At 42.6% G+C, this 21,939-nt stretch overlaps 1 protein-coding gene across 1 annotated transcript; it reads left to right on the top strand.

Moving 5' to 3' along the window:
* Positions 1 to 744: 744 nt before the first annotated feature.
* Positions 745 to 19,789, top strand: LOC308172829 (uncharacterized protein; the record flags this gene model as incomplete). Its single annotated transcript, XM_080547777.1, has 12 exons — positions 745 to 1,351; positions 1,970 to 2,191; positions 2,445 to 2,604; positions 2,917 to 2,976; positions 3,142 to 3,658; positions 3,908 to 3,917; positions 14,446 to 15,168; positions 15,800 to 15,895; positions 16,075 to 16,308; positions 18,660 to 18,819; positions 19,041 to 19,100; positions 19,266 to 19,789. Exons 1-12 carry the CDS (start codon positions 776 to 778, stop codon positions 19,787 to 19,789), a joined length of 3,342 nt encoding a protein of 1,113 aa, XP_080403903.1. The 5' UTR covers positions 745 to 775.
* Positions 19,790 to 21,939: the final 2,150 nt, after the last annotated feature.

The raw sequence follows: 21,939 nt of genomic DNA, 5'->3' as shown, positions 1-21,939 counted from the left end.
CATTCAGCTTAACATTATATATCGTTCACAAATAGCCTACACAGACAACTTTACTCTGGTTCATATCACTTAACATACTCTATAAATATATTGAAAACATATACCTCACATGTCTGATTAACAATGCATCTTGGCACTACAATGTGTTACCATGTTGATTTGAAGCATTTCCAGATATAAAAAAAACTGCCTTTTTGGCTAAAAGCTAAGGCTAATGCTAATATAGCACTTTAAAACTCATCTTCTCATGAACGCTTTACTTTTCAGTCAGATGGGGGTGGCATACTATGCTAGGCTTGCAGAATATAGTGCAAGCACATTATAAGTAGTGAAATGCTTGGCAGAAACTATACAACATGGTCATTAACTGGGGAAGGTTAATCCACAATGCATTTTCGTATTTACGCTTAGTGTATATTATCATCATAGCATAGTAGCCTATCAGGCCATAATTAGGTGACTGGTACCTTACAGGCCCGTAGTCCTAGGGTACTTCATAATATCATAGCTTAACACAATCTTTGAGGAAGTACATAGTTGTATCCTTTGGGGGATCACTAGGGGAACCCTGGTGGCTGCAGAAGGAAGTTGAAGGAGTATTTCAATATAATACGTCAACACTGTTCTTGGTCTCTGTCCAACTCCACTCCCTCTACAGCTACAGGGCCACAGAACCAGGAAGTGTCCCCGCCCTGCCCACAGAGCACTAAACACTTCTAGAGAAACGAAACATATCACTGATACTCTGTCCTGTCTGGTAGTGTTTGCAGCAAAAATGGCAGAGGGCATGGACTCCTTCAGTTGTCCGATCTGTCTGGATCTACTGAAGGATCCGGTGGCTATTAACTGTGGGCACAGCTACTGTATGGGCTGTATTAAGGGCTGCTGGGATCAGGATGATCAGAAGGGGGTCTACAGTTGCCCCATGTGCAAGGAAAGCTTTACTCCAAGGCCTGTTCTGAGGAAAAACACCATGTTGGCTGAATTGGTGGAGAAACTGAAGAAGACAGGACTCCAAGCTGCTGCCCCTGCTCACTGTTATGCTGGACCTGGAGATGTGGCGTGTGATGTCTGCACTGGGAGAAAGCAGAAAGCTCTCAAGTCCTGTGTGGTGTGCATGGCCTCTTACTGTGAGACTCACCTCCAGCCTCACTATGAATCTCCTGCCTTTAAGAAGCACAAGCTGGTCGAAGCCTCCACACAGCTGCAGGAGAAGATCTGCTCCCATCATGACAAACTGCTGGAGGTGTTCTGCCGTACTGATCAGCAGTGTATCTGTTACCTGTGTACCATGGATGAACACAAAGGCCATGATACAGTCTCAGCTGCAGCAGAAAGGCCTGAGAAACAGGTAAGAACCAGAGCTACTCGTTTGATCAAGGTAGAACTGACTGTGTCTTCCCACACGCAGCTGATGAATGATGAATGATTGACAGAAAGGAGAGAAACTTCATGTTAGAAATGAAAGAGAGGAGAGATTGTGATTTTAGAAGCTCCCAATGGCTGTAGAAAAGTTATATTCATATACAGTTGTGAACACATACACTAACATAGAAAATCCACCACTATTTACATGTTTTTTTTCAAACAAATTCATCCTTTATTGGGCTGGCGTGGAGCTGAAAGTCCATGTCACTAAAGTGAGTTAATGATTGAAATAATCATTTGACCAGGATTTTATGATCAGATCATTTTACTGTGATCTCTAAATTCTGCAACAACAAAAAAGTTGATGAAAAATGAAGTAAAACATTGCCTTAATGTACAGTACATGTATTCCATATGAGTTACAAATTCCCTGATATATTTAAATGAGTATTAATCACAAAAGTTAAATTATTGTTAGGTTTTTTCATCTGCAATTCTTTTAGGCATAATTGGTGATGTGCAGTGCACCAATGCTGAATGTCAGTATATATATACTGTATATATAATATAATCTGGCATTTATCTCACTATTTGTCCACAGAGGCAGCTGGGGATGAGTCAGCAGAAGGTCCAGCAGGGACTCCAGGAGAGAGAGAAGGAGCTGAAGGAGATCCAACAGGCTGTGGAGTCTCTCACAGTGAGTATTGAGGCAGCAGTGAGTCAGGCTGAGGGAGTCCTGAAGCAGGAGATCGCTGAGCTGAGGAGGAGAGACGCTGAGCTGGGGCAGCTTTCACACACAGAGGACCACATCCATTTCCTCCAGGTAACTACACTGACCTTCCATCTGGAATACTGAGAGGACCTTACTGTTCAGTTATTCATTTATTCTCTCTCTCTTTCCCTCCTCTCTCTTTCTCTCTCTCTCCCTCCTCTCTCTCTCTCTCTCTCTCCCTCCTCTCTCTCTCTCTCTCTCCCTCCTCTCTCTCTCTCTCTCTCCCTCCTCTCTCTCTCTCTCTCTCTCTCTCTCTCTCTCTCTCTCTCTCTCTCTCTCTCTCTCTCTCTCTCTCTCTCTCCAGAGTTATGTCTCTCTCTCCAGTCCCAGTGTATCTTCAGACGTCCCCAGCATCACCATCCATCCTCTTCAGTACTTTGGAGATGTGACTGAGGCTGTGTCTAAGCTGAGAGAGAAACTAGAGGACATCCTTAAGGGGGAGTGGCCTAAGATCTCAACTACAGGTGGGCTAAAAACTCTGTCTAGTCCCTTTATATAGGCAACTTTAGAACACAGTCCTAATCATCTCTTTGTATACAGTACAGCAGTGGAGGCTAGTGGAGGTAGAAATCGGAGGACAGGCTCATTGTAATGCATGGAATGTAATGAGGAACGATAAGCGTTTGACACCATTCCTCATTCCATGCATTACAATGAGCCTGTCCTCCGATTTCTACCTCCTCCAGCCTCCCCTGCAGTACATGTACTGTATGTGTAATATGATATGATGTGAATGTTCTCTTTCTCTCTCTCTGAATGTGTTTGTGTGTCTGTAGTGGATGCAGTGGATGTATTCCTGTCACCAGAGCCCAAGACCAGAGCCCAGTTCTTACGATGTGAGTCTCTTTATCCAGAAGTAGCAAACAGTCTCCATTGATGCTTTCTACAAACCATGAGATAGAACTAGAGAGCTCTAGGAGAGGGAGAGACTCATCAAAGACAGGTTAGATATCTGACTTCCATTATTTCTCTGATTTGGTTTCTGTTCTTCTCTCTCCCAGATTCCTGTCAGCTCACACTGGACCCAAACACAGCACACAGCTGGCTCTCTCTGTCTGAGGGGAACAGGAAGGTGACAGGGGGACCAGCCCAGTCATATCCTGATCATCCAGAGAGATTCACTGACCAGTTGCAGGTGCTGTGTAGAGAGGGTCTGTCTGGACGCTCTTACTGGGAGGTTGAGACGAGTGGTAATGTTAATGCAGCAGTCTCATATAAAGACATCAGCAGGTCAGGTGGTAACAATGGATTTGGATGCAATAATAAGTCCTGGAGGTTAGACTGTCATTTTGGTGGTTATAGTTTCTATCACAATAATGTTGAAACTAAGGTATCAGGCCCTCAGTCTTCCAGAGTAGGAGTGTACCTGGATCACAGGGCAGGTACTCTGTCCTTCTACAGCGTCTCCTCTGACACAATGACCCTCCTCCACAGAGTCCAGACCACATTCACTCAGCCCCTCTATCCTGGGTTTTGGGTTCATTACTGTGACAGCAGTGCTGAGCTGTGTCAGCTGGAGTAGAGGTCTCTGTTAGAGTGGTGCTTTATCATAACCTATTATTCTGTAGAAACATCTTTCTCTGTGATTTAGTCTTTAAAGTTGTATCATCATCACATATTCAATATAGCGTGCTCTGTTCCAGAAATAATGTATGTTTAGATTGTTCCTTCTGTGGTGATCACAGGTTATGAATGTATTTCTGTACTGACCAGAGGTTATGAATGTGTTTCTGTGTTAGTATTCTGGGTCTTTGCTCCATGTGACAGGATCACCAAGGTGTCAGCTCAGAGGGACACAACTATGTAGATCCAAGATGTCTCTCTGGCTATTCTGGAGCTAAAGAACACTGGATATCTGTTATAGAAAATGAACCTGTGTTGTATAACATAAAATCATTAACATCGAATAAATCATAAATCTTCAAATTGAGGAACGTTTTTTTTTGTCTTTGTATATCCACATGATTGCTCCTCTGTGCATCTCTGCTTATTGAGGTGATATGAATGAGAGTGGATAAGAGACTCGGTTATGTTATGTTACTAACTATGTTACTGACATAATCCCGGTAGAGAAACATATCTTTGTGATAGCCCAGGAGACATGAATCAAGAACTGGAGGAAGCGGTAGTGTGGCATATTAGTTGGTCGACTGTATAAAGTAACATGGTGGTACACTACTAGGTAGCACCCTAGTGTATCATGAGTTCAACTTGGCCCATATTAGGTGAGTGGTCTACCCCCCTGTCTGTAGGTCTACCCCCTATCTGTCAATCAACAACCTGTCTGTAGATCTACCCTGTGTCTGTCAATCTCACCCCATTTATGGTTATGGGGGCATATTTGTAGGAACACGCCCCATAGCCGCTTGCGGTTATATTTATTATTGAAGCTAGTGTCGCTATCCCAGTCTCTGTAATAAGGGAAAATTGTATATTCCTGTTCCACATATGATGCCTTCATTCAACCATACCATACTTTAAGGGAAAGAAATGGGTGTCGATTTGATCGCAAACAGGATGTTAATTCATCTGTGACAAAGGACAGAACACTTGTAAAGTGGTGGTGATAGCATCTATACATATGTAAACATCATAAGTGGTGAGGAATGTAACCAAAGACTGTCGCCATTATTACAGTACATAAATCAGTCCATCATTTTTTCCCCGCATTAAGGTTTCCAAATTAACTGTGATCGTTAACGCGCTAACATTGACACCCCAAAAAAATAATATATATATATATACACTGCGTTCCAAATTATTATGCAAATGATATTTTTCTCAGATTTTCCTAAATAGTCGATGCAAATGACAATCAGTATAATTTTCAAGTCATCAACCGTTAGAGTATAATTCAAATTTTATTGAACAAACCTCCCAATGATAACAGTATTTTAAAAAAAAATAAAAAAACTCAAAATGCACTGTTCCAAATGATTATGCACAACAGAAACAATTTATAGGTTGTAAAGAACTAAAAATGGTAATTTGATGAATTTAGGGTTAGGAGGTCATATTAGGAGGTCATATTTACTGAAATAAAAAGCTATTTCAAACAAAAACATCTTAACAGGTCAAGTTACAGTTACATCCTATTTTGCTTGAGGATGCTCCAAAGGTTCTCAATAGGGTTGAGGTCAGGGGAAAATGGGGGCCACACCATGAGTTTCTCTCCTTTTATGCCTATAGCAGCCAATGACACAGAGGTATTCTTTGCAGCATGACATGGTGCATTGTCATGCATGAAGATGATTTTGCTACGGAAGGCACGGTTCTTCTTTTTGTACCACGGAAGAAAGTGGTCAGTCAGAAACTCTACATACTTTGCCGAGGTCATTTTCACACCTTCAGGGACCTTAAAAGGGCCTACCAGCTCTCTCCCCATGATTCCGGCCCAAAACATGACTCCGCCACCTCCTTGCTGACGTCGCAGCCTTGTTGGGACATGGTGGCCATCCACCAACCATCCACTACTCCATCCATCTGGACCATCCAGGGTTGCACGGCACTCATCAGTAAACAAGACTGTTTGGAAATTAGTCTTCATGTATTTCTGAGCCCACTGTCATGCTGCAAAGAATACCTCTGTGTCATTGGCTGCTATAGGCATAAAAGGAGAGAAACTCATGGTGTGGCCCCCATTTTCCCCTGACCTCAACCCTATTGAGAACCTTTGGAGCATCCTCAAGCAAAATATATATATATGAGGGTGGGAGGCAGTTCACATCAAAACAGCAGCTCTGGGAGGCTATTCTGGCATCCTGCAAAGAAATTCAAGCAGAAACTGTCCAAAAACTCACAAGTTCAATGGATGCAAGAATTGTGAAGGTGATATCAAAGAAGGGGTCCTATGTTAACATGTAACTTGACCTGTTAAGATGTTTTTGTTTGAAATAGCTTTTGATTTCAGTAAATATGACCTCCTAATATGACTTCCTAACCCTAAATTCATCAAATTACCATTTGTAGTTCTTTACAACCTATACAATGTTTTGAAACTCTGTTGTGCATAATAATTTGGAACAGTGCATTTTGAGTTTTTTATTTAAAAAAAAAATACTGTTATCATTGGGAGGTTTGTTCAATAAAATTTGAATTATACTCTAACGGTTGATGACTTGAAAATTATACTGATTGTCATTTGCATCGACTATTTAGGAAAATCTGAGAAAAATATCATTTGCATAATAATTTGGAACGCGGTGTATATATATATATATATATATAATATTTAAGAATACAATCTAAATGTCTTCAAAAAGATATCAAGAGGACAGAGCTCATCCCTCAACCCCTCCATGATATAAAAAGTAGCATGCTGAAAGTTCCAACTATAATGCTCTTATATCTAATGCTCTAATTCTAATATAATGCACCTATCCAATCATGTTAGCTCAGTAATCATGTCAAAGAAGGACATACGTCAGGATTAAGTTTCTTAAAAATCTGGGAAAGTTGGAAATCTACAAAGTAAAATTATTCACTTCAGGTGGACCCCTAGATAGCGTATGGATGGACACTTCTTTCTGCAAACTGCAATTTACTCACATATTTGATATTTGAGTCATATATAGTATAAGACCACTAGGTAAATGAATGTGCAATAATACTATGTGCAATATGACAACCCTCGGGTACATAAGGTTCAGAGATAGGAAATGTTAGGATATTTATAGCATAGCATAGAGTACAGCACAGTGTTTTATTTGTATAGTATAGTATAGTGGATAGTGTATATAGCCTTTATTTATGTAAACCAGCTCTTTTCCCTTCTTGTTTTTAGTATTTTTTTCCCTAGCACCAGGGGAGCCCCCCCTCCTAAATTTCGTTGTATGGTACCTGTACTATATTAATGACAATAAAGACCATTCATTCATTCATTCATTCATATTAGCTGCCACATCTGGAATGTAACTGTCTACTACTCGTAGGGTGTTAGGTCAGGTGACAGAATGTGGACGCTAGGAAGAATTCGACAAAAATAACATGAACTACAAATATCAAATGCACTTTTGTGGCAATTATATGACAATATTATTGTTACATTTCAACATTAAAATATACCTCTATATGTTTTTTTAAGTGTTGTATTATTTCGTCAACATCCGTTTTAATAATCACAAGTTATGAGATTATGTTTACAGCGACAGACCCGTCGAACGCTCGGTTTCGTGAGATTTCACTTTTTAGTGATCGCCGCAAAACCTAGTGTGGTCAGACATCTTTATTTCGCAAAAAGCAGTAATAAAAACTGGACTGGAGTCAAGTGAGTTTTCCTTGGCAAGACTCATCCCGACCTCCACAAGTGTGTTGTGAAAGCAGACAACGAATATTGACTGAAATACAAGGTAAGTACCATTTCACTTCGATGTTATGACAGGATTTTTTACAGATATGTATTCACAACATAGCTTGTTAGAAACTGCAAGTTCTAAGCTACATTTTGATATACAGGTTGTTAGTGGTTGACCCAGATCCGTAATGCAATCCGGGTTTTCTATGTGATAGCAAGCGCTGAAACAAACGAGCTGTCAGTGGATCAAAGCGGCAGAAGCTAGCGGCCGGCAGAGATAACGTTCGCTTGCTTCAATTTGATGATAATAATAATACTACTACTACTACTACTACTACTACTAATAATAATAATAACAACTTCTATTTGTAGTCTCTCTCTCTCCCTTTCTCTCTCTCCCTCTCTCTCTCTCCCTCTCCCTCTCCCTTTCTCTCTCTCCCTCCCTCTCCCTCTCCCTTTCTCTCTCTCCCTCCCTCTCTCTCTCTCTCTTTTCCTGCAAACGTTTCAGCTCAAAGTGCTTTAATCATAATATATAAATCATCATTGAATTATTTAGTAATTTAAAGAGGGGTTTTTAGTCTTGACTTGAAAATATTTAATGTTTAGTTTAGCTAAACTAATCACTGTCATACAAAGCGAGAGAGAGAGAGAGAGAGAGCGAGAGAGAGAGAGAGAGAGAGAGAGAGAGAGAGAGAGAGAGAGAGAGAGAGAGAGGGAGGGAGAGATGTGCTTATTCTCTGCGATTGAGTGAGTGAGAGAGGGAGAGAGCAAGAGAGAGACACGCTTCTGCTCTGTGAATGAGAGAGAGAGAGAGAGAGAGAATTGGTCTGTGAGATCTCTGGTATCTAAAATAAATGTAAAAAAACCTGATCTGACTGATTATCCAAGTATAACCTGATGCCACATTAAAGCAGTTTAATGCAATTCTGACTGTTGTTATAGTGGTGGTCAAAATTATTGGCACCCTTGTTAAAGAAAGGTTGTTGTATTAAATCATATGTATCCTCACTACACAATGCATAACAATGATGTTTGATTATTGACCTTAAATTAAAATTCTTACAAAAAATCGAAACAAAAAACTGTATGATCATGAACGTTTCCATGTCTCCTTTTTCCAGATTTGGTGGGGTACAATGGATTGTGCATCCAGTGACGCTGAGGAGTCAGGCAGCCTTACCAATGATACAGTGCTCAGTCTGCGAAATAAACATGGGATGTCAAAAGAACTGTACAATGCAGTGAGACAGCTGATACCTCAAACGGAGGTTAATGATCCTGCCTTATACATGTGTGTGAGCAGGATGCACAAAGCCGTCACTCAGTTGAAGAAAGGGAAAAATAAAGAGGAGGTGACAAGATATCTCCAACAGCCATTTAAAATCCCAGTAGCAAGGAAAGACGATGAGAAAGGCCAAGATAAAAAAAAACAGACTCACAGTTAAACAAAGCAGGAAAACTAATGAAGAAAAGAATCACAGGGCTAGAACATGAAAACTCCAAACTAAAAGAGGAAAAGGAACATCTGGAGGTTAAGCTGGAGGGCACTGTAGAAAAGGACAAATCAGAACTGGAGAAAGCAGTCAGTATGCAAGACATTAACAGCAACATTGGACGTGACAAATAAAGTAGCTAGAGTGAGTGCAAAGGTTGCAACAAGCAAGGTGCGCAACCTCAACAAAAAATTAAAGACAAAAGAAGAGCAGGTAAAAACACTAAAAGAAACCATTAAAGGATTATGTCAAAAGTTAAAAGATGCAGAGAAAGAAAAAGAAATTGCAGAGAAGGAACAGACAACATTTGAGGAAAGACAGAGAGAAACAGAGAGAAAGCTTGATGAACTCAAACGGAAAATGAAATCCTCTGTTGACAGTTGTCGCAAAAAGAAAAGAAAAATGACAGACAAACAGACCAAGGAAATGCAGGACCAGGAAGACCTGAATAACACATTATTGGAGCTGGAGGAAAAGCAAAAACTAATTGAAAAAGAAAAAAAAGAGTTAGAGCAACTTAAATGCATAGACACAATTATCACCTTTGAAGACGGGAGATACACCAATGAAATCCGGGAGGTCGTAATGGCTCTCTTATCGATGAACGTCTCAATGAGAAAAGTTGATGCAGTGATTAAGACTGTGCTAAACAGGTTGGCTGGGCAAGATGTCCAAAAGATCCCAAGCAACTGGCTGAAATCACAGCTTCTGCTTGAAGCTAGAGGTCTGGCAGACATCCAGGTACGAACTCAGAGGCAGGGGGTTCAGCAGATGACAAACTTCAGAGCCAACAGGCTCACAGCCGCAGAGGACGACCCCCTGCTGGCGGGAAAGCTGAACACCTTCTACGCCCGGTTCGACGAGGGGCGAACGGAGGTAACCACAACACAAACACCACTCTCTCCAGCTCTCAGCAGCCTCACCCTCACAGAGCATGAAGTGAGACGCGTACTGAAGGCGGTGGACCCCAGGAAAGCCTCGGGGCCGGATGGCGTCCTGGGACGGGTGCTGAGGGACTGCGCCGACCAGCTGGCCGGGGTTTTCACCAACATCTTCAACCAGTCCCTGTCCCAGGCCACCATCCCACCCTGCCTGAAAACCTCAACTATCATCCCAGTCCCGAATAAAAGCACGGTGAGCTGCCTAAACGACTACCGCCCGGTGGCACTCACACCAATCATCATGAAGTGCTTCGAGAAACTAGTCCGGGCCCACATACTCACACGCCTCCCGCCCAACCTGGATCCATACCAGTTCGCCTACAGAGCCCTCAGGTCCACAGAGGACGCCATCGCGACGACTCTCCACGCCACTCTATCCCACCTGGAGAGGGGAAACAGCTACGCGAGACTGCTCTTCGTGGACTTCAGCTCCGCCTTCAACACCATCCTTCCAGACAGGCTAGTGACCAAACTACTAGACCTGGGTCTATCACACTCTATATGTGCGTGGATCAAGGACTTCCTGACCGACCGCCCCCAGAGGGTGCGGGTGGGCCCCCACACCTCCACAGCCCTCAGACTCAACACTGGGTCCCCCCAGGGCTGCGTGCTAAGCCCCATCCTCTACAACCTCTACACCTACGACTTCACCCCCGTCCACCCCAGCAACTCCATCGTTAAGTTTGCAGACGACACCACCGTGGTGGGATGCATCTCGGGGGGGGACGAGGCGGCGTACAGGGATGAGGTAGAGCAACTGAGCAAGCTGTGCAAGGTTAACAACCTGCTGCTGAACAAGTCAAAGACCCAGGAAATCATCGTAGACTTCAGGAGGAAAAAGTCCGAGATCCAGCCCCTGCTCATCGACGGAGAGAGCGTGGAGAGAGTCTCAACCCTCCGATTCCTGGGGATGCACATGCGGGATGACCTGACCTGGAAGGACAACACAAAAGCCACCATCAAGAGGGCACAACAGCGGCTATACACCCTGAGAGTCCTCAGGAAGGAACACAGCAAGCAGGAGATACTGGTGACCTTCTACCGCGGCGCAGTGGAGAGCATCCTCACCTACGGCATCTGCAACTGGTTCTCCAGCTGCACAACAGCGGAGAGAAATGCGCTACAGAGAGTTGTGAGAACAGCACAGAAGATCACCGGCGCCCCCCTCCCCTCTCTGGAAGAGCTGTACAACACACGCTGTCTCAGGAAGGCCTCCAAGATCCCCAGGGACCCGACCCACCCTGGGTACGAACACTTTACCAGGCTGCCCTCGAAAAGGCGGTTCAGGACCCTGGCCGCAAGGACAAACAGACTGAAGAACAGCTTCTACCACAGGGCCGTCCAGGCCCTGAACACAGCAAAGACCTAAGTTCTGGGCCCTGGACAGTTTGGACGGATTGATGGCAGCTGCTGGACTGAAAAAATCAGGTGTAGTGCTGAGGCACAAACATGTACATTTCAAGCCTGCAAACTGCGACACTTTAAATAAATGTGGAATAATACTATTGTGCAATATGACAACCCTAGTCGTCTGTCTGTACAGTATAGTACAGTGGATAGTGTACATAGCCTTTATTTATGTAAACCAGCTCCTTCCCTTCTTGTGATTTTTTTTCTTTTTTTCTAAAAGTTTTTTTTTTTTCCTTTCCTAACACCAGGGGAGCCACCCCTCCTTAATTTCGTTGTTTGGTACCTGTACTGTAGCAATGACAATAAAGTCCATTCATCCATTCATTCATTCATTCATTCATTCATTCATAGCTGTCCTTTGATCATATATGATCTTTGATTATAACTCATTGTTTATTAAATAAATAAATAGCCTATATGAAAATGGGCTTTTCATAACTCATGCATGGTCACAATACTGATTCGCCTATTATAGAAATAGTTTTCATAATTTGGATTTTAAATCACAATTATTTATGAATTAATCACATATGACTTAAAATCAACACAAAGGGAGCATTGTTAATTATACTATAATAGTATACTACAATAAGTTAACACTTTATTTTAAGTGATTGGGGTGAATGGAGCTGTTAAAACGGTTTTTAATCAAGATTTTCCCACCGATTTGCGTAAATTAACACATACATTTGCATATTATTCATTAAATTAGCATAATATTTTTATATTTATTTGTTGTAAATGTCATGCATAGTAGTTTCTATCATCCCTAAAAATGTCATTACAGTGTGACCAACCTATCTTAAGCTATGAAGTAAAGTATGTAAAATATAGTGATAAAAAGGTCCATTTGGTGCCATTCCGGAAGACAGGTGTCCATTGTTAGGTGCGCGACCTTTTTGACCTGTCTTGGTTCACAAAATGGGTTGTATCTCAGCAACCGTATGTCCTATCATCATAAAACAAAGTGCTCTGTGCTCCTGAGAGTATGCTCTAGAACAATGTATATCAATTGTACCAGCAGAAGCAATCTTTAAAATTGGTACCTAACACCGGTTATATTTTTTTTACAGCCCTTTCTGCAATTTGGCTTTCTGCAGTGTGAAGATTCACCCACTGTAGAGAACAATGTACACATTTGGTCCAACTTGCATCTGAAAATGCTATAATATTGTCCGTTCGATTTGTTAAATGCATACAACACTCCATAATTCATCACATCTCGTTATTTCCCCGCGGTTGCTAGGGTTAACATCCAGTCAGTTGCTAGGGTTAACAGCCAGTGTTTACATTTTGGGGTCCTAATGAAGCCGTACTCGAATTCTGATTGGTTTATCAACTAGAGCGACCAGCGATGTCCCTGAGCAGACAGACGATTAAAAAATAAGTTTGTGAAAATCTCCGACATAACTAGAGATGACAACACATGTTATTAGACTTAGTAGAATTACTTAATATCATATGTGTCACACATTGTGTACTCTATAGATGGAAATCGATAAACTTCACAAAAAACGCGTTCGGCCCACCACCTATAAAAACCCCTTTGGTTTTACCTTGGGGTCCCAAACTACCTTAGCATTATTGACCGTTTGGGGAAAAAACTCCAGTTCCGTGTTTTCGCGATAGCCGGGTTGATCAACTTCCTGGTTGATTTGTTGACATCCCTTACAGCTACACGTGTTTTGTTGCCTGAACAGACATTTAGAGTAGGTTTGGGTTCGGCGCTATAGGGAAAACGTTGTTGCTCCTGGACATAATGTTAGTCCCATGAAACGCCGTTCCATCTCCAGTTGTAGGTGAGTGACACTGTCCATTGTTATCCGGGCCGGGACATGGGTGAATGTCTCCGGAAAGTAGCAAGCAGATTACTGCGACCAGCATATCGGCTCGCTGGAGCTTCGATCCCGTACGTTTGTTTGTTCTACCGTAAATGCTTGGATAAATAAAGGATATGAGGATAGCTTGGCGCCCGTATCCAAAATGTTTGTTAGTGTAACAAGCTTGTTGGCAAGGAGGATCAGTCACATAGCTCAGAGTAGCGTTTTTGTATAAAGGAGGACGGTATAGATCATCTCCTGAGTTTACTAGAGACGCCAGTAGCATACAAACTTGGAGCCCTAGGATAGCTGTGACCGCACCTCTGCCACATGGCGGCAGGTGCCATTCCCAGTAATAACTTTGTTCACAAATTCCCTTCCTGTACTACTCCTAACACATCCATGTACATAGCCATTCAAACTACAGCTTTAATTGCAACTATGTATTTGCTTTTTACTCTGTGTGTTTACTTCATACTTCATACCACTTACCTTTGCTCTTGATATATTGGAAACATTTACTTTCTCGAATTCTCCTTGTTGATTTTTCTCTCGCTGCTTTATTCCCTGCCCATGTTCATCACTACATTTTCCTTACTAAAAGCACATTTACCCCTTTCTAGTGACTCTTTATTTGACGTTGCTTCACTCATTCACTAACCTTGTCGTTGCCTCTATGCTGTATATTGATTCCATTCAGCTTAACATTATATATCGTTCACAAATAGCCTACACAGACAACTTTACTCTGGTTCATATCACTTAACATACTCTATAAATATATTGAAAACATATACCTCACATGTCTGATTAACAATGCATCTTGGCACTACAATGTGTTACCATGTTGAAGCATTTCCAGATATTAAAAAAACTGCCTTTTTTGGCTAAAAGCTAAGGCTAATGCTAATATAGCACTTTAAAACTCATCTTCTCATGAACGCTTTACTTTTCAGTCAGATGGGGGTGGCATACTATGCTAGGCTTGCAGAATATAGTGCAAGCACATTATAAGTAGTGAAATGCTTGGCAGAAACTATACAACATGGTCATTAACTGGGGAAGGTTAATCCACAATGCATTTTCGTATTTACGCTTAGTGTATATTATCATCATAGCATAGTAGCCTATCAGGCCATAATTAGGTGACTGGTACCTTACAGGCCCGTAGTCCTAGGGTACTTCATAATATCATAGCTTAACACAATCTTTGAGGAAGTACATAGTTGTATCCTTTGGGGGATCACTAGGGGAACCCTGGTGGCTGCAGAAGGAAGTTGAAGGAGTATTTCAATATTAATACGTCAACACTGTTCTTGGTCTCTGTCCAACTCCACTCCCTCTACAGCTACAGGGCCACAGAACCAGGAAGTGTCCCCGCCCTGCCCACAGAGCACTAAACACTTCTAGAGAAACGAAACATATCACTGATACTCTGTCCTGTCTGGTAGTGTTTGCAGCAAAAATGGCAGAGGGCATGGACTCCTTCAGTTGTCCGATCTGTCTGGATCTACTGAAGGATCCGGTGGCTATTAACTGTGGGCACAGCTACTGTATGGGCTGTATTAAGGGCTGCTGGGATCAGGATGATCAGAAGGGGGTCTACAGTTGCCCCATGTGCAAGGAAAGCTTTACTCCAAGGCCTGTTCTGAGGAAAAACACTCTACTGGCTGAATTAGTGGAGAAACTGAAGAAGACAGGACTCCAAGCTGCTGCTCCTGCTCACTGTTATGCTGGACCTGGAGATGTGGCGTGTGATGTCTGCACTGGGAGAAAGCAGAAAGCTCTCATGTCCTGTCTGGTGTGCATGGCCTCTTACTGTGAGACTCACCTCCAGCCTCACTATGAATCTCCTGCCTTTAAGAAGCACAAGCTGGTCGAAGCCTCCACACAGCTGCAGGAGAAGATCTGCTCCCATCATGACAAACTGCTGGAGGTGTTCTGCCGTACTGATCAGCAGTGTATCTGTTACCTGTGTACCATGGATGAACACAAAGGCCATGATACAGTCTCAGCTGCAGCAGAAAGGCCTGAGAAACAGGTAAGAACCAGAGCTACTCGTTTGATCAAGGTAGAACTGACTGTGTCTTCCCACACGCAGCTGATGAATGATGAATGATGAATGATTGACAGAAAGGAGAGAAACTTCATGTTAGAAATGAAAGAGAGGAGAGATTGTGATTTTAGAAGCTCCCAATGGCTGTAGAAAAGTTATATTCATATACAGTTGTGAACACATACACTAACATAGAAAATCCACCACTATTTACATGTTTTTTTTCAAACAAATTCATCCTTTATTGGGCTGGCGTGGAGCTGAAAGTCCATGTCACTAAAGTGAGTTAATGATTGAAATAATCATTTGACCAGGATTTTATGATCAGATCATTTTACTGTCATCTCTAAATTCTGCAACAACAAAATAGTTGATGAAAAATGAAGTAAAACATTGCCTTAATGTACAGTACATGTATTCCATATGAGTTACAAATTCCATGATATATTTAAATGAGTATTAATCACAAAAGTTAAATTATTGTTAGGTTTTTTCATCTGCAATTCTTGTAGGCATATTATTGGTGATGTGCAGTGCACCAATGCTGAATGTCAGTATATATATATATATATATATATATATATATATATATATATATACTGTATATATAATATAATCTGGCATTTATCTCACTATTTGTCCACAGAGGCAGCTGGGGATGAGTCAGCAGAAGGTCCAGCAGGGACTCCAGGAGAGAGAGAAGGAGCTGAAGGAGATCCAACAGGCTGTGGAGTCTCTCACAGTGAGTATTGACCAGAGGAGACGCACCATTACTGCTCTCCTCCAGTCAGCCATTCTCCACTTATTATTATTTTGTATTTAACTTGTATTCTTTATTTGATTTATGATGATTTATGCAATCCCACTGTGTGGTGTGTGGTGTGTGTGTGTGTGTGTGTGTGTGTGTGTGTGTCCTAACAGCGCTCTGCACAGGCAGCAGTGGAGGACAGTGAGAGGATCTTTACTGAGCTGATCCGCTCCATTGAAAGAAGGAGTTCTGAGGTTAAGCAGCTGATCAGAGCCCAGCAGGAGGCAGCAGTGAGTCAGGCTGAAGGACTCCTGGAGCGTCTGAAGCAGGAGATCGCTGAGCTGAGGAGGAGAGACGCTGAGCTGGGGCAGCTTTCACACACAGAGGACCACATCCATTTCCTCCAGGTAACTACACTGACCTTCCATCTGAAATACTGATAGGGCTTTCACACCGGCAAAGAACCGTGCCGGTTCGCGTTCGCGTTCGGAAACCTCTGAACCTTGGTGCTGTCTGGCGAACGAGCCCGCGTTCATACCAGTGTAACCTGAACCATCCGCGTTATCAACGCTGGGTGATGAAGGGGCGGGATAAACAAACATTTCACAACTAGATGCAGGGCCGCTTTAAGGGGGGGCTAGCTGGGGCGGTGGCACAGGGCCTCGCGCTTTGGAGGGCCTCGCGTGAGGCAGGGTAAAAAATTAAAACCTTTTTTTTTTTTTTTGGTACCCTGGCTGGCGAGGCCCTCCAAAGCGTCAGGCAAGGGACCATATTATTATTTTTGCCTTTAATACATTTCTAAATGTTCACACATGTGATAATCATAGTCAATCATACATCTAATGTTAAAAAAGTAATTTCCCCCTATGACACCTTACGTGAAACGTGAAAATAATTTTTGGGCGCGCGTTGACACTTGTTGTGCATAGTGACTGCTTAGTGCAACGGACAAAATGCAGAGGGAACGAGACCGAGGAAGAAAATGTTAATCGGGTGCTGAAAAAAGAAATACAAATAAAAGAAAGGAAGGCTTCAGGGCCTCGCTTAGAGGTTCGTTCGAAACATTTCTAAAAACAAGTGAGGCTCCCGTTAGCACCGAAGAAGCTAACGTTACTGCTAGCACTAGCAATGCTAGTAGTAGCACGGCACAGCCCCCCCTGAGAGGCAAAGATGATGTCTCTGAGGTGGAGGAGGACAACTGCTACACCGGCAGCAGTGGGGCTGCCCAGCCCCAGGTGATGATGGTCAGGAGTGGCGAAGTGGAGGATACGGAGGCGGAAGATGGAGCTACTCAGAGCAGCAGCAGGGCTGAGAGTGATGGAACGCAAGACGAGCCTACGGTGTTAGATATGTCATGTATGATGATCCTGGTAAATTGGCCGGTACATATGGACTCTACAGTTACAGAAGTGATCATTAGAAGAGGTCCCCCAAAGATGAAACCTGGATTTAGTTATCCTAAAAATAATGAGAACAGGAACTTTAGTGAAACTTTATTTCTCCGAAAACTACCAAATGGGGAAAAAATAGAAAGAAAGTGGCTTGTGTACTCTCAAAAACGGGACATGTCTTTTTGCTTTTGCTGTAAGCTTTTCAACATAAAGGATAGGCCTACATGGTGGTGAGTAACATCTCTATTCATGTCAATAATGGCTTGTGCGTATTTAATGTTGGGTATGATGACTGCTTTATCCTAAATCCTAATCCTTTACGAGTATAAAAGGTTTGAAATGAAACAAACATGGTTGTAAACTATCTAAATAAGTAGATATGCTATTGTCTATCAGCACAGCATGTGAGCGCATTTCTTGCAATATATCGGTGCGTGCGTGTCGCGCGGTTATAACAGTAGCCTACATCATTTTTTTTTTTTTTTTAATTTATAAAAGACTTCGCACAGGGCCTCGCATATCTCCCAAGCGGCCCTGACTAGATGGCAGCTACTTCACTGGAAATGAAGATAATATCTTCCACTACAGTATCTGAAATAAACACTATTTTCTATGAAACAAAACAAAAGACACTTTCTACACGCGATCTTTTACTAATCAGCTGCTCCGTTACTGGAATAGAAATGGCTTACGAAATTCGCGTTCGCGCATGTCCGCGCGCGTGTGCGTGTGTGTGTTTGCTGAGCATGTGAGGAAGATAGAGAGAATAATGACACTTTTGATATTGTTTTGGATCACTAATGATTAGATTTAGATTAGATTACATGTTGTCTACTTCCTCCTTGCTGGTCTCTGCAGCCTAGAATAGGACACACCCTCTGACGACGTGACTGTTCTACGTTTTGGTTCGCGCTTGAGAACCACTATTTTTTGGTGCCCGCTGCGAACCAACTTTTCAGGTTCCGAACCAATTGAGCTTCGGTCTGAACGCGCCGGCCGGTTCCAGACTTGGTTCGCGAATGCGAACCGGCACGGTTCTTTGCCGGTGTGAAAGCCCTATCAGAGGACCTTACTGTTCAGTTATTCATTTATTCTCTCTCTCTCTCCCTCCTCTCTCTCTCTCTCTCCCTCCTCTCTCTCTCCCTCCTCTCTCTCTCTCTCTCTCCCTCCTCTCTCTCTCTCTCTCTCCCTCCTCTCTCTCTCTCTCTCCCTCCTCTCTCTCTCTCTCTCCCTCCTCTCTCTCTCTCTCTCCCTCCTCTCTCTCTCTCTCTCTCTCTCTCTCTCCCTCCTCTCTCTCTCTCTCCCTCCTCTCTCTCTCTCTCTCTCTCTCTCTCTCTCTCTCTCTCTCTCTCTCTCTCTCTCTCCAGAGTTATGTCTCTCTCTCCAGTCCCAGTGTATCTTCAGACTTACCCAGCATCACCATCCATCCTCTTCAGTACTTTGGAGATGTAACTCAGGCTGTGTCTGAGCTGAGAGAGAAACTAGAGGACATCCTTAAGGGGGAGTGGCCTAAGATCTCAACTACAGGTGGGCTAAAAACTCTGTCTAGTCCCTTTATATAGGCAACTTTAGAACACAGTCCTAATCATCTCTTTGTATACAGTACAGCAGTGGAGGCTGGTGGAGGTAGAAATCGGAGGACAGGCTCATTGTAATGCATGGAATGTAATGAGGAATGATAAGCGTTTGACACAATGATGTGAATGTTCTCTTTCTCTCTCTCTCTGAATGTGTTTGTGTGTCTGTAGTTGATGCAGTGGATGTATTCCTGTCACCAGAGCCCAAGACCAGAGCCCAGTTCTTACGATGTGAGTCTCTTTATCCAGAAGTAGCAAACAGTCTCCATTGATGCTTTCTACAAACCATGAGATAGAACTAGAGAGCTCTAGGAGAGGGAGAGACTCATCAAAGACAGGTTAGATATCTGACTTCCATTATTTCTCTGATTTGGTTTCTGTTCTTCTCTCTCCCAGATTCCTGTCAGCTCACACTGGACCCAGACACAGCACACACACGACTGTCTCTGTCTGAGGGGAACAGGAAGGTGACATTTATGACACAAACCCAGTCATATCCTGGTCATCCAGAGAGATTCACTGACCAGTTGCAGGTGCTGTGTAGAGAGGGTCTGTCTGGATGCTCTTACTGGGAGGTTGAGACGAGTGGTTATGTTACTGCAGCAGTCTCATATAAAGACATCAGCAGGTCAGGTGGTAACAATAGATTTGGATGCAATAATAAGTCCTGGAGGTTAGACTGTCATTTTGGTGGTTATAGTTTCTATCACAATAATGTTGAAACTAAGGTATCAGGCCCTCAGTCTTCCAGAGTAGGAGTGTACCTGGATCACAGGTCAGGTACTCTGTCCTTCTACAGCGTCTCCTCTGACACAATGACCCTCTTCCACAGAGTCCAGACCACATTCACTCAGCCCCTCTATCCTGGGCTTTCGATTCATTGCTTTGACAGCAGTGCTGAGCTGTGTCAGCTGGAGTAGAGGTCTCTGTTAGAGTGGTGCTTTATCATAACCTATTATTCTGTAGAAACATCTTTCTCTGTGATTTAGTCTTTAGAGTTGTATCATCATCACATATTCAATATAGCGTGCTCTGTTCCAGAAATAATGTATGTTTAGATTGTTCCTTCTGTGGTGATCACAGGTTATGAATGTGTTTCTGTGGTGATCAGAGGTTATGAATGTGTTTCTGTGTTAGTATTCTGGGTCTTTGCTCCATGTGACAGGATCACCAAGGTGTCAGCTCAGAGGGACACAACTATGTAGATCCAAGATGTCTCTCTGGCTATTCTGGAGCTAAAGAACACTGGATATCTGTTATAGAAAATGAACCTGTGTTGTATAACATAAAATCATTATCATCGAATAAATCATAAATCTTCAAATTGAGGAACGTTTTTTTTTGTCTTTGTATATCCACATGATTGCTCCTCTGTGCATCTCTGCTTATTGAGGTGATATGAATGAGAGTGAGGTAAGAGACTCGGTTATGTTATGTTACTAACTATGTTACTGACATAATCCCGGTAGAGAAACATATCTTTGTGATAGCCCAGGAGACATGAATCAAGAACTGGAGGAAGCGGTAGTGCGGCGTATTAGTTGGTCGACTGTATAAAGTAACTGCATGGTGGTACACTACTAGGTAGCACCCTAGTGTATCATGAGTTCAACTTGGCCCATATTAGGTGAGTGGTCTACCCCCCTGTCTGTAGGTCTACCCCCTATCTGTCAATCAACAACCTGTCTGTAGATCTACCCTGTGTCTGTCAATCTCACCCCATTTATGGTTATGGGGGCATATTTGTAGGAACACGCCCCATAGCCGCTTGCGGTTATATTTATTATTGAAGCTAGTGTCGCTGTCCCAGTCTCTGTAATAAGGGAAAATAGTATATTCCTGTTCCACATATGATGCCTTCCTTCAACCATACTATACATTAAGGGAAAGAAAGGGGTGTCGATTTGATCGCAAACAGGATGTTAATTCATGTGTGACAAAGGACAGAACACAAAGTGGTGGTGATTATCATCTATACATATGTAAACATCATAAGTGGTGAGGAATGTAACCAAAGACTGTCGCCATTATTACAGTACATAAATCAGTCCGTCTTGAAACACCTCTACAGGTGTTTCCCACGCATGTCAGTAGAAATTATGATTTATGGTAATATGAACTTATGGTAATATGATTAAATCGCGTATTATAATTTTTTCCCTCTTAAGGTTTCCAAATTAACTACAATCGTTAACGCGCTAACATTGACACCCCAAATATATATAGATATATCATATTTAAGAATACATCTATGTCTATACAATCTAAATGTTTTCAAAAAGATATCAAGAGGACAGAGCTCATCCCTCAACCCCTCCATGATATAAAAAGTAGCATGCTGAAAGTTCCAACTATAATGCCCTAATATAATGCACCTATCCAATCATGTTAGCTCAGTAATCATGTCAAAGAAGGAAATACGTCAGGATTACGTTTCTTAAAAATCTGGGAAAGTTGGAAATCTACAAAGTAAAATTATTCACTTCAGGTGGACGTATGGATGGACACCTCTTTCTGCAAACTGCAATTTACTCTCTGATTTGATTGAGTCATATATAGTATACCACTAGGTGGCAGCATGAGACTACAGTTACTTTAGGGGGACTCCCTTCAACAGCAGATAGATGGCAGGTTCCCCATGTGTCTGTATTGTGTATGGTATGGAGTTGTCAAAGAAAGAAGGTCTTCCCAGCGGCCCCCACCCCTCCCCTCCCCCCATCCCATAATGCACCCGCGTGTTGTTCTCTCTTCTGCCTCTTCTCCCTGACCAGACTATTAATACCTTCTTGTTCCTCATTAGAATGTCGTATTTGACTCCGACCATCTGTGCCAACCGGTGGCTCTGCCTTGCCAGCCGTTTGATGTTGATGCCTTTTCAGATGGGCACTGGTTGATAAAAGGTGAAAAAAAATAGTTTTCATACGTGTGGGTTTGCATTGTGGTCTTGTGGTACTCGTGTGGTGCTTTAAGTATGTTGGGAATGTATGTACCTGTCAACTGGTTACCTTGTCACACACGCACACACACACACACACACCCCCCCACAAAGAGTAAGTAAACAAAGATATGA

Source organism: Nansenia antarctica (assembly GCF_963989245.1).
Source record: "Nansenia antarctica genome assembly, chromosome: 17".
Lineage (NCBI taxonomy): Eukaryota > Metazoa > Chordata > Actinopteri > Argentiniformes > Microstomatidae > Nansenia > Nansenia antarctica.
The sequence above is the reverse complement of the archived record's forward strand: the minus strand, read 5'-3'. Positions and strand labels throughout refer to the sequence as shown.